General features: G+C 38.7%; 1 protein-coding gene across 1 annotated transcript in view; it reads left to right on the forward strand.

Moving 5' to 3' along the window:
- The window catches only part of LOC140562300 (uncharacterized), a 196,674-nt gene that overhangs the window by 146,328 nt on the left and 36,378 nt on the right, over positions 1–13,968 (forward strand). The window contains exons 11-14 of the mRNA XM_072687829.1: positions 2,517–2,561; positions 5,034–5,078; positions 5,653–5,679; positions 7,943–7,987. Coding sequence (XP_072543930.1) covers positions 2,517–2,561; positions 5,034–5,078; positions 5,653–5,679; positions 7,943–7,987 — 162 coding nt within the window. The remainder of the gene's footprint in view (positions 1–2,516; positions 2,562–5,033; positions 5,079–5,652; positions 5,680–7,942; positions 7,988–13,968) is intronic.

Below are 13,968 nucleotides of genomic sequence, written 5' to 3' on the forward strand. Positions count from 1 at the left end.
TAGTAGCAAGTGCGATTAGCCTTGCTGCGTTAAGTGGTTAAATGAAATTTAAAAAGGAACCAACTGCAACAAGTTTATTATTGGAGAAGACTTATTATGATTAGGTGAAATGTATGCACAGACAACCTCATGTCCAGAGAAATAGGGTATTTTACCAATTTAAACCATGTAGGAAGATACAAAGCAATTGTAAATTACTGTATTTAGTGACCAATGATATTAATGCAAAGCAAATCTGCAAACGCTCAATACAAATGACCATTCTGTGTTCTGAACTTACTATCAGCTGTCAGTTTTATACATAGGGATTTGTCCCCACCATATTTCTTTTAATTTGAGTTTAGAAGTTAATGCTAATCTACCTGTGTTCTTAAGTGACTCCCAGTACAAACCACTATTTACATAACACTTACCTTTGAATAAAAAAGATGATAGTAGATGTAGAACAAATTGTAAGACTGTAGTGCCATAGCAATCTACATTAAGGATAGAAAATGTAATCCCTAATGCCTAGTGCCAAAAGACATAAGACAAAAGCCATGATTGTAAAACTGCTATAACAGGATGAAAACAGGCATGATAGTGAAACTATTTAGTAGTTGGCAAACTGAAGGGAAAGGTTTCAGCTATAGGCTTATTTTAGCAACCAGAAAAAACATTTTCATCTAAAAGCTGTTTTCATCATGCAAGCATTTCACTCGCAGTTTTTTCCTTTTCTAATGGGGTTGCCAGATTTGTGATTTACCCGTCTAATTGGCATAGTTTTAATGTTACATTTGAGGTATATTCTAAATATATTTTTTTCTTATAAGTTTCTGACAGTATAAAATCGAAAGGAATATTGGCTTAATAATGGATCTGGCAACCCAAGAACAGAGCAGGTCTTAAAATACTGTTTGCAATTAATATTTATGCATAATATGTCCTGTTAAAAGTTTTATTTGATTTATGACCAAGATAATAATTTTTACCTACCTGTAATTAGAGGGTTTTCACACTCCTTTTTAAACATTGACGTAGGATACATTTTGGGCAGGTTCTAAGAAAAAATGGGACAGGCAACCAGTCCTGTCTTTTCAATCATAGCATCATTTAGCATCATTCAGGCATGTTGGTTTTCTAAATCAAGCGTAATCACCAGCAAAGCATGGGGTTTAGCTGAGCTGCAAAAACATGCAACTTTCCTCAGCTGAACCTGACCAAGTTCAGTGGGCAGCACCATCGTTATATGACCTTTATATGACTATATAACTCAAAAAGAACTTTTTTTGCCCCTTCCCCCATATATTTAACCCCTATGTATGTATTTTTACACTGACAATATGTCTTATGCATGCAACAAACACAGTGATAGGCAGAAAGTGTGCATTTGAGAGTCTGACACTAAGCAGAAGCGCAGAGAAAGGTCTCAGAACAGGGAACTAGGGTATATGGGCAACAGCTGGATATTGTCCTGCTATCAGGTAGCTCCACTTGTCTGCCAAAGTAAGCTTATTAGATATTTCCTGTCTGAGTTGTGAGTGATCAACAGGCCCTCTCATTACTCAGGGGGCCGATGACACACTGCAGTGTTAATGACTCACAAACCAGTTGTCCCACCTAAGGCCTTCATTTGGGCGTAGACTGAGGCTCCATCTTCAATGTCAAGAGTTACTAGTTTGTGTATGCCCTCTTAGTTTGAGTCATTCCAAACTGCTTGCAAATGGTTTTCCTTGACAAATTGCAGATAGTAATTAGAAAAAAAGTGACGACAGTTAAACAAATGATTCACTGAGATAAATTGTTTGCTATATTGAAGGAGAAAGAGTTCATGAAAATGTCAGATCTTCCATACGGTTGGTATATACTGAGATCATAGTACAGTGAGGAGTGTACTACAACATACAGCGTACAGAACTAGCCTTGGCCTTGGCCTCCACAATATCTTCCTAAGAAATTTCTTTAGTTTGTTCTTGAGAAAAGTTCTAACAAAAAGTCTATGTCAGATTCATGTGTTTTTAAACCACAGAATTGTTCAAAGCTCTGCTCTTATAATGATAGATCCTCTTGTCTTTGTAAACCGAGCAAATCCCAAATAAGAAAACACTGGTGGATGTCAAAGTCTTTGTGAAAACTGCGTAAGAGGGTTTTAAGAAGAAATTTCTTCTTAAGAACGGTTGGTGAATGAGGCCCATTGTTCTAGACTAAAGCTCATGACCACTGCAGCAGAGATCTGTCTCTACTCATTCTGCTGCATAGCTTTTCTTTTTTCCCCTGTCATTTAGTAGCACTGTGTCTTGACAGGCTCCATAAATGAAAGGTTTGCACTTTGATGAGGACGTGCTCCTCGCATGACAGCTTTAAGTAGCCTTGTCATTCTGTAGTATGGTTCAAGTGCTTAATTTATGCGATATTTACCAGATATGAGCATAAGCTTTTTCATTAGCTTTTTTTACTTATTCAACTTATTGTGTATGAAATGGAAAGCCTTTCTAGACTTGATGGTCTAACTACATGCTTGTGTTTTCAACTTGCAGGGTTCCATTGGGATGCCTGGCATTCCAGGTATTGACGGATTAAAGGTAAGATTAAACATTGCTTTTCGCATATAATATTGTAAACCCTCATGTCTGGAATAGTGATATCAGCTCACTTGGCAAAACAGATTGTATTTGTTATTACTGCTCACAAGCCTTCTGTCTTAAAGCTTGAAAAACACCCCATATCTAACAGGGGTTAAAGAGATTTCCTGTCTCACCCTTTTAGTGTTGGGGCAAAGTTGGTAGACTGAGCTTTAGGCTGTGGTCTGCTTGATCAACCAAGTCTGAGCAGCAGCTCAATATTCGTCAACGTTGTGAAACTGAACACCACTGTGTTTCTGTGAAAGCACATCGGCATAATTTTCAAAGCTTCAGTCAGAATTTACTGCAGCACATTACAGCAGGCCTGATGTAAAAAACCTTTGCAAAGCATTTGTATTGTTGCGCTGTCGCAAAAAAAACTGTTTTAAACTTTTTGACATTATCAAAGGCTGACACGCTCAGAGGAAAGTGTTAAGTCCTTCGCTTCGCCACTCCAGCTAACAGACGTTTATGCCGACCAGCTTTAGGAATGATGAGGGAAGAGAGCGCCATTCTACCATCCCAGAGACAGTGTGGGAAATTGTGCTCTCACTGACTCTGGCTGCTGATGTTAAAGCGGCATGGCTCAGGGATTCAACCTTATGATCAGAGCCCGTTTTCTGCATTTTTTATTGTTTTACATTTTTATTTGTGTTTTTTATTGCAATAGTTTGGTTATTTATTTATTTTTTTATTTCCTGGCTAAAAAGTCGGTCAACAAACAGAGCCATACATAAGCCCAGCTTGCTTTACCTTCTGTGTGACAATACATCTACACTTTTAAACATAACGGGCCAAAAGAGGGTCTGTAGAGCAATGCCAAAAAAAGAACCGCTCGCTACAAAAACCTTTTAATGGATAAGTGGGATTTGTGTGAAGCAAGTTATATAGTATAAAGTTATTATAATGTTTTTAAATAACTTCTACATAATGTAAAATTTGACTAATTGAAGCTGCTTTATATAATGAAAGACATATTTATATAAGTTCCTATAATTAGATGTATATGCTGATACACAATCACAAAAGAGTACAGTTTATAGAGTGTATTGCATCTGATTTTCCAATAAATCACTCAGTTGTGAGCCTTTGTGAGCTTTCAATGGAACCTCTGTGTAGTCTAAACAGACCTCTTTCATATGAAGATGCTCATTCCCATCTGGCTTTGTGAGAGTGACCAAAAAGAGAACATCTGACACTTAGCAGCTTTGTAATCTTCACAAGCATTTAAAATGATATGAAAAGAGAAGTAGGCTGTGTGGTAATAGGAAACAGAGAAAAGCTATTTTCTGGTGGGAGCCATGCGCACTTATGAAACAACAAAGGAGAGGCCTAATTCCATGCCTGCGTTGGGCTGTTGGGTGCCAGAATTTGTGAAATGAGTCTCTGGTGCTGCACATTCTTGTTCTACGGCAAATTAGCTCTGCTATTGAAATGAATGTTATATGCAGTGCAGAAAATCACAAATTAGAATAGGTGCTATTCAGTTACACTGTTTGGAAATTAGCATTAAATTAGCATGAGCAAGATTGAATTTTAAGGGGTGAAAGAATGTGCACACCTAAAGAGCCTTTGACATTTTAAAAACTAGGAGAGCGCAGGGTCACACTACTCCAACATGGATAGTAGCTAACAAGGGGACTTCTAAGTCTCTCATCTAAATACACTCTTATAAAATAAAGATTTCTAAATGGTTCAGCCTTACTAGTTTTAATCTGCATGCATTTGATAAAAATTCTTTTCATAAGGGAGCAACAGCACTGTGAAATCAGATTAGTAAAAGGAAATAATAGGCATAGTGGCAGAAATAGCTAGCTGCTGCCAGTAGATAGCATATGAAAACATTTTTAAGTTTAATATTTTATTAGCTGATCTTTTATGGTATTATTTTGAGTCATTTATTATTTTAAACATTTCTAAAGTGTATATATAAACAAATCTATAATTCTTGTTATTATTGACTAGGATACACAGTTTAATGAAACTATAAATTGGTATAGAAACATCACTTTATGTGGAGGTTCTATAAACTTAGAAGATTCTTCGCACTTAGACTCTTATTAACGCATATTAACAAACATGATTCTTAAAAAAAAATACAATTAAAAAAAATAATAATAAAAAATATTTTAGGAACCAAAAGTGGTTGATTTTTGAGACTGGACCAAAGTGTAGTACATTGCAGTAAACATGCTAATGGGTAGGACTTCAAAGCTGATCATCAAAACATTCCTAAGACATACATATATGGAAAATGCTAAACGATCTGGTTGATCATACCAGAATGTCTGTAGACAATATCAGTAGTAGACAAAAATAAATAGTAGACAACAAGTATAAGCAATTCAGTATGCATAATAATTGCTTAATTTTTTCTGTGTAGGGTGTATATATCGAATACATCATTGAATAGGTGTGTTCTGCTGTTTGTAGGGGGAGGTGGGTTTGCCAGGATTAGATGGAATTCCTGGTGCCAAGGTTTGTGGCACATGATGTGCTCAGTTTCTCTTACATCTTTAGATCCATTCCATGTTCAAGATTCACATGGGCATCTTTTTCTCAATTTTTTTATTTATTTATTTACATGCAGTGCCTGATTTAGCAATAAAACCACCAGAGATTATGTTGACACTCACTTTGTAAATGCACCAAAATTTAAAAAAATCACATCACTGTCATTTCTCAAGAAATTGCAAAAATTATGATTCTCATCGTCAGTCCAAAATATTTTCTATCCACAGAATTTTCATCACTACAGACATTTGCATCTCATTTCAAACACTGAAGTCTGCCTTGTCTCTGTGCACTGTCTTTAGTCTTGGTGTCTGGGTGTGAATGTTTGTTTTAAACTAAAGGCCCCAGATTGGAATTGGTTGTTCATTTCTTCTGAGGTCATCGGTGGAAGGAGTAGCTGCAACATGAGCTTCATTTCATAATTGAATGGAAACTTAATCCCAGATATGATCTAACTAGGCTAGGCACTTTTAGTTCTCTCACCCCAGGACTCTCTGACCTTTGCATATTTAACATGTGCTGCTTTCTTTTCTAACAGGGTGAAAGAGGAGAGAGAGGTGAAAAGGTAAAGCCATGCTTCTGCTTTTGTACTCTAAGCTTGATGTAAAACTCTGCAAACAGAGCAACTGATGCTGATGTCAAATATGCCCTCCCTTTATATACAGCACACTGAATGAGAATGAGGATCAAGACTAAACAAATTTAAATAAAACTGAAGATCTAAGTGCATATATGGTATTCCCAACGAATACGATACGATATGATACCATTATAGCAAACTATGATCCTTATCAGATTGGAAAAAAAATGTAACTAATAATTTTGAATAACTGTCAAACCAAGTAAATATTACACAGTAAAATTTCTACATGTGACTTTACTGTGTATCTTTGGCTAAAACATTTCTGCAAGTATACATACTCTCTGAGTTTCTGTTGTAGCAGATGCATGTACCAATTTGTTGCTGCACACTTACTGACTGCAGCCCATCTGTTGCTACACAATTGATCGGTTCCCCTTTACCAAGTTAATAAACAGAAGGGGACCACCATAGGATCACTACTGGAGTGACACTCACAAGGAAGTAGCATTTTAGTGTATGTTGCAATCAGAACAGTGGGATCTGAAGAGATCTGGGATCGGAAAAATTAACCACTGTCTGACACCAATTTTTACATGTAAACTGTTAAGTTACCAGCTTGGTTGGGGGACCGTTGTGTAAATTTAAGTGGCTAGTATATATATATATAATCAGATATATGTACACTAATACATGTACACTTGTTCTCTTCTTAATGTCATTGCTATGCTGAGGAATGATTGGCCACCTATATAATAAGGACAGAATGGACAGAATTCATCACATGTGTCATTTGTTCTCTGATATTTATGCAGTCCCTTGCCTTAATGATTGTGCAAATCCTGTCAATTAAGGGTTACATCGGTCTCTTGAGTTCCTGTCCACTTTAGCCTACTATTTCACCAACCTTGTGCTTCATCCCCAAGCACAACACAACATTGACACATTCCACATTGCAGAATAACAACAGTAGGGTGCATAGTTAAAAATATGTGTATGAGGGGTTCAGCAGACATTATGAAAGACTTGCAGTCTTTGGCTGACCAGCAGGATCATCAGACCTTAATCCCAGTTTTCAGTTTGGAACAGCCAGGGAAGTTGAAATGGGTCTCACACACAAATTCTAGCTGAAATGTACACCTAGTTTGTGGAAGAGCAGACTAAAATAAGCATGATCTTACTTACCTGACAAGAAAAAGCGCTATACAAATAAACCTGACTTGACTTGACTAATTCCGGTATTGGAAAATTAAGTATGAGTAAAGAAACTGTTTTGTTCTTGAGCTTATCTGGTCAGGGGTGGGTCTATCATGGCCCCTTTCCATGAATGGATGGATGCAGGGGGGCTGGTGTATAGCAAGAGCTACAGTCAGTAACTGTAAACCTACAAAGTTTAATTAGGTTGTAGGTGTAGGCATGAAGTATCTAATAAATCGACAACTCAGTGCAAAGAAAGTACACCATTCACTCAAAAGAACACCTGCCTGTTCAGAAGAATACTTATCCGTTTAGAGGAACACCTACTTTGTGAAGCGTTAGCCTATGCAAAACAATGCTACAGTGTTTAGTGTTTAGCTACAAAGAAGTATAAGGGAATCTATGAGTCATCTTGGTTAATGCGTTAGCATAGTAGGAAAGGCTACCTCAGTAAAGATACATCTAAGATTATGCTTTCTGTTCAGTAAAGAACAGTTCGAAATTTGACACCACAAATGCAGACAGAGGAATGCACTGTTGACAGTATGCTGTCTCTATTAAATGCTTTTCTATTAAATACTTTTTAAATTGAACAAAGGTCTGAAAGAATACAACCTACATAACACACATGTAAATTGCCCTTAGTGTCCAGCATCACGCCCTGGAATAGAAGCTATACAATTCTAATATATCACAAGCCACTAACAAATGCAGACATTCAGTGAACTGAAAGTGAAATGGCAGTAATATGTTTGAAATAATGATGCTGTCACTGTTGAGGCATTGCTGTGAACTGAACTGAGTGAATGTCAAGGGTTTCAGACTTACAGAGCAGGAACAAAGCATGGGCTGCTGCCTGTAGTTTGGCACTGCCACAACAAATTGAGAAAAAGATGCTGTGTCTCAGATTCGGGTTGTGCTAGCTTTTTATGTAGCGTCTAAAGTCTGAATGTTGCACCCACTGTTGTACAGTGGTGAAAATGCCTTTAATCAAGCATGGAGGCCCAATAATGTTACATATGAACATTTTTTTCCTTTTGTTTTCTTACAGGGTGATATGGGAGAAGATGGTCAGAAAGGTGACATCGGTGAGAAGGTGAGTCTGCACGAGAGGATACCTATGTAACTGACAACTTTTAAAATGCAAAATACCCTTTACTCCAGAGCCGTAGTACACGCAAGACATGTTATCATTTCAGAACTACAAAATATAAAAGTTGCAAATTCAGTATAACATTAAATTTGCTATGTTAAAACTGTGGAAACTTTGGAAAGCATTTTGGACACCACTGCCACTTTGTACTGATTTATGAATACAAACTAAGGGCAATACAGCTAATAGCAAGTGTGTTTCTGTTGAAAAACCCGCTCCTATTTGTCTAACGCCTTAGCGAACACTTGTTCTGCAAGTGAACACATAGCTAACATGAGCATGACATACTTCCAAGCCATGAGGGTAACATAAGAAGGTTGTGTTAAATTTAGATATTGTTTTTTTCCCACAGAGATCTATGACTCAGACCTGAATTTACATATTTGGGTATTGCCTTGCTGCCATCCTACTCTTACTGTATACCTTTCAAATATTCCACTGGATTTTTTGTATTACAAGGTCATTAAAGAGGTGAAATATGAATATTGCTACAGATTATTACACCAGCAATTAATATGTGATAGCCAGATCACAGTAGTTTGTAATGGATGTTACACAACGTCAAAGCAAAAAGAATACCAGTTGGTGCTCTGGACTGAGCCAACATGTGCCTCTATGATAAACAGGGTGGACATTTTAAGCACTTTTAGGGCTGTTACAGTAACACTCCCAAGCATTAGATAATAAGTAAATAAGCGATGGATACATTTCTGATCATTATCCTTTCTTGTCTATATGCTTCTTATCAGACACAGATGTTTTTCAACATGCAAACTCATTTGCTAATTCCAAAATCGCAAGCCAGCTTACTAATAGAAATGTTAAACAGGCTTGCCTCTCTGCTATGAGCTCATAAATACCTTTAAAAAATCATTCACATCCATGACATGATGTAGTGTTACAGTGCATGTGTTTTTCACAGTGCATTAAGGAGGTGAAGCTGCTTCTAAACTGGCTGTGTAACTGTATCCTCTGTGTGTCTCTACCGATTTATTGCATGTTGGAGCACAACCATTCTGATATGTTTAACTTTATGGGCGTTCTTAGTCAAAGTGCCGCTGCGTAGTGCGACCAAGTGAGAGAAGCGTTGTAGGAAACAGATGCCGGACCATTTCCATGCATGGAAAATGGCCCAAAAAAGAATATGGGGCATGATAAAAAATTTTGTTGCTTGAGAAAGACTTTGATCTCGTCTACCTAGCTGTAATAAAATGCCTTTACCAAAGGGGAAAAATATGAAGAAGGAAGTTGGTGTCATGGGAAATGAAATGCCTTACAGCTTTTTCTCACCAGACGTACTAAAGCTCCTACCGTACTTCTGCATCCAGACAAAAAAAAAAAAAAAATGACAAGGGAATATAGGTTCCAGACTTCACTAAAGGTGTCCATGTTATGTAGCCCTGCACAGACAAAGTGTATCACAATGTAAATGTGGACTTCATATTGATGCACCATACACTGTATGTCTAAAAGTCTGTAGACGCCACTTCTAATGAATGCAATCAGCTACGTTAATTCACCTATTGCTGACACAGATGTGCAAATGCATAAACAGAGCATGTCTAGTCCCTGTAGAAAAATATAGCCAATTGATTGCAACTCTCTGTAGCAAATACATATAAAGCTATTGGTGCCATGCCTAATGCCAGGCATGGGCTGAAGGGGTATAAAGCCCCATTGAGGTGTTAAGCATTGGAACTGTGTTCTCTGGAATTGCACTGAATGCAATCAAATCTAGTGCTCCAGAATCTAGTAGACAGTAGAGACAGTTACTGCAACCAAAGCAGGATATACTCTTTTTTTTATCCTCGATTTTGGAAGAAACCATAAATGAGCAGTTGTTCCAATACTTTTGTCCATATAATATAAATCTGCTGACATTGGTTTGAGCTCATTTATTGCCTCATTGCTTAGTATAGTTGAATCAAATCAGATGCAGTTGAAGCAAAGTGAGAATGTCTTCAAGAACAATGTGATCCCACACTGTTCTCTGGTTGTCGCTTAATGACCTTAGGCTTAAATGCAAGGTAGCCATCAAGTGCTGAAAGGGGCTTAAATTGATCAGTGTAGTCATTTTAAGTGTGATTCACCGCTGACTAAGTGCAGTGATGCATACGATCCAGGTCCAGTATGTACGGTTAAAATGCACTCAGTCATCATTTGGAGTCAGAGCCTGAAGTTTTCCATGAGCTTTTGTAAATAGCTCATTGTAAGGTTTCTGACAGTGGATGAGGGTCTACTTAGTGCACAAATCTTGGGAATGCCAGGTCCCAGGCTTATAGAGCCAAGTAAAAATAATGCTGTCTGGATTACAATGGTAATGCTGTGACAGCAAGGCAAAGCAGAGAATAAATAATGACACCAGGGATCCAGAGACGTGAGAACATGTTCAGATGTTTGATAGAATCCTTCAGAAGTGTGATAGAGGCAGAATGATGTAAGATGTAAGGAAAAGAATGCTGAATTTGCCAGGGTTTTCGAGATGTGATGTCTGTCATGACTGGACGTGGGTGTAACAGATGAGATGAATAATGTCATTACATTTGGGACAGTTATCAACGCTGAATTGTCGCGCATAAGTAGTGTTATGAAATTGTCAGCAAGAAACTGTAGCAGCTTTCTTCTCATTCCTCTCAGAAAGCATGAAACGTTTCCTTATTGCTGTGTTTGTGTGTCAATTGCTGGACAGCATGAAAGCATCTCAGCCTTTTGGAGATGCATGTTTTTCGGTACTTAAAACAATTACTTTTCAGGGCAATGTGTGTAAAAATTTAACAGGGTGTGAAATTAGCTGTGACTTACTCGACAGCGCCAGATCTCTTAAAACGCTGCGATCTGCGAGGTGGAAAAAACGCTGTTTTGGTCAAAATGGTGTACAAGTAAACTCTCTAATTGGATTGCGAGAAGGTTCCTGAGGGGTGGAGGCTTGGCCAGTGGCACTGTCTCCAGGCAGGGCCTCACAATCTTGAGGTCAAAGCCTACCCCAGACATCTGGCAGCAGCCACTGGCGGTGCCATGCTCGCCTCTGAACCACTGAGAACTTCTACAGTTCCACATTCTCATGTTCTGCTCTCAGTGATCATTAGAATCAAGCTGGCACAGTTTTAAACAGAAGTGGCACCAAAGTGGCACAGCTCAACAGCAGCCATAACTTTAACTGTAACTAGCACTCATCGCGGCCTTAGCTGGAGCTTTTATGGCAAAAATTAGTCACCTCACTCATTTGATTATATATGGCCAGGCGACTGCAGCACTCCAATGCACTGGTTGTTTCACCTGGCGCCTGCCTATCCCAGAAGGAAAATGAAACAGAATGCTTTTTTAATTAACCCTTAAGTCTGAGTTTGTGGGCAACTGCTGTACAAGTTAGAGCTTTAATCTGACTTGAAATGAACCCAATTACAGCCTGACAAAATTCCCTCAGCACCAAGTTTTGAGTCTCTCACCTGTCCCAAGGCTTGAAAAATTCTGCTAGAACACGACCTGAACCCCCCTGAATCACAACCAAGCAGAGACCAAACTTCACATTCTGAATAATGGTGCCTGACAGCTGACATCTAGCATGAGATCATCGAGAAAATAAAAAGATGAATGGCCTTATTATCAGATACCCAAAATTAAGTTAAAAAATCCATGTCAATAAATTAATGCCATCACTTAATGTCTTTGAGCATATTTAGTCTGGATTCATTTTCAAAGTCCAGTACTCTGTTCTGATACTGGCCTTCTCATACGAAAGAGTGAAGTAGAGAGAAGCAAGGGTAAATGTGAGCCAAAATCCATTAAAGAAAGGACTATGAGAGCTATGAGCACTAACCAACACGGATGTATAATGTGAACCCAACCTAAGCCCGACACATGCACTCTGGGCAAGTTTCCCAGACCCAGATGTGAAGCTTAAGCCTAGAGTAAAAATTATTTCCAGTAGGTACTTAATATTGGAAGTGCAGTTTAGTCTAAGACTATTTCTTCTGAAATCAAAAGTATTAAGAGATACTGATGTTGGAAGATTACTTCTGGATCACACACACCACTCTTGAATTGTATTGTATGGAGCTTGACCACAGCTGAATGCTGGGGATCTTTGTACCTTTCTAGTCACCACTTCACATTGAGCATGGTGACCGTAGACTCATGTGCCACTGTTCCAGAGCATCCCACTCTGTTGCCGATTGCAATGGAAAAAAGCTTCTGTAATCTCCAGAGAAAAGCACTGCCAATAGAATGGGTCACTTTGAAGCAGTTGGAACTGTGGACACAGTGGAACTGTGTTTTCAGGTGTGATAAAGTTCCATACAATACCTGTTAGGATGGGCTGGAGTGGTGTTTGCAATACAGAACTAATCATCCAACATCAGTACCTGCTGTTCTTGTGGCTAAATCATCTTGTGGCTGAATCACACAGCAATGTCCCAACATCTAGTGTTATGCCTTCCCAGAAGAGGTAACACTTCAGCACAGGTATATAGGTCTTCAGCACAGATATTTCAAGCTCTAGTTCAGGTTTTGTTACTGACCATCTGCCACTTGTAACTTGCATTGAGGTCTAGCAGTACAATTTCTTCTTTTTTCAAACTACGGCTAAGTTGTTCAGCACCAAGGCTGACTTTATTCTGAACACGTAGACCTGAAGACTGAGGGCTGTTTTTTTCATTTCTAAACTGAAGCTAAAGCTTTGGTAAACTGGGAGTGAAGTATGATTTTTTTTGTTTCTCAGCCTGTTAGTAGCTTCTCAGACTTGGCTAATCTTGCCTGGCAACAACATAATGACATACAATTTAAATAGTCAAAGCTCGCTGGCTGCTGCTGCAGAGCTGCTTTTCAATTGCTTCTGTACCTGCCCCTGCCACCAAGCCTTATCGCTTTCAATCAGAACCTTTTGTGTTGCACCGCTAGTGCACCTAAAAGAGCCAATTGACAATTTCCATGAATTTTAGTGTGCACCATTGAAATTCATGTTACACTACACAGTGTGACATGATGTTCTGATTGGAAAATGTGATTTTCAAAAACGAAAAATGGTCCTTTTGACTGTTTTTTTAATGTCAATGTGTCCTTTTCTGGCTGAATCTCTGGCTTCCATAGGTTGAAGTTTCCATTCGACAATTAGGGAGAATTCACTTAGGTCCAGATGTGAAGAATAGTTACTGATGTAAATCTTAGCCAGAAATCAACAGGTGCACAACAGAATACTCTTTGATGTATGGTGTTTAAAGTTTATACTGCTCTATAAAGTAAAAATGAGACAATCACTGTCTAAGGGCATGGCACTTTGTTGCCATTCAAAAGCAATAAATACCAAAGAGTGCCTGATCAAATGAGATCCAGTACAAACTAGTCTTTTTCTTGTGCATTTTTCACACTTTCAGAGCCAAATATACATCCCTCCAGGTTACCCATATAAAATGTAAATGACACGGCATTAAGATGGCATGATGAAGGGGATGGGTTGCTTAGTGATATCCAGCTGTAACTGTTAATGCAGTTTATGGCTAACTAAAAAATGTGGCAATTAAGTATGCCTTGTGCGCTCCCATAAATGACTCCCATAAAAGCCAGGGCCGGCATTCCTCAGCAACTTCTGAGCACAGAGCGCATGTGAAGTGGAACCGCAAATTCAGCAGCAGGCAGAGGGCCCAGCTTTACTGCTCTCTCTTCCCCTTCTTCACTTTCCCACCAGGGCTAATCTCCTTCTGCCCCCCGCACCGCACCCCATTGCGCATCACAACCCAAGGCAGCCCTGAACCCTCTCCTAATTATCCTTATTGGCCGCACGTTTTATTTCTGTTGTTCCACTAAAGTAATGATACACCCCACTAAAATGTCTGCCGCTTCCCTCCAGGTTGTTTAACATTGTACTGCCACAGAAGCAAAGGCATGTGTGCTTACAGGCCGGGTGACTGTCATATCTCTGGGCAACAGCA

Source organism: Salminus brasiliensis, chromosome 9 (assembly GCF_030463535.1).
Source record: "Salminus brasiliensis chromosome 9, fSalBra1.hap2, whole genome shotgun sequence".
In the NCBI taxonomy this organism is placed as follows: Eukaryota; Metazoa; Chordata; class Actinopteri; order Characiformes; family Bryconidae; genus Salminus; species Salminus brasiliensis.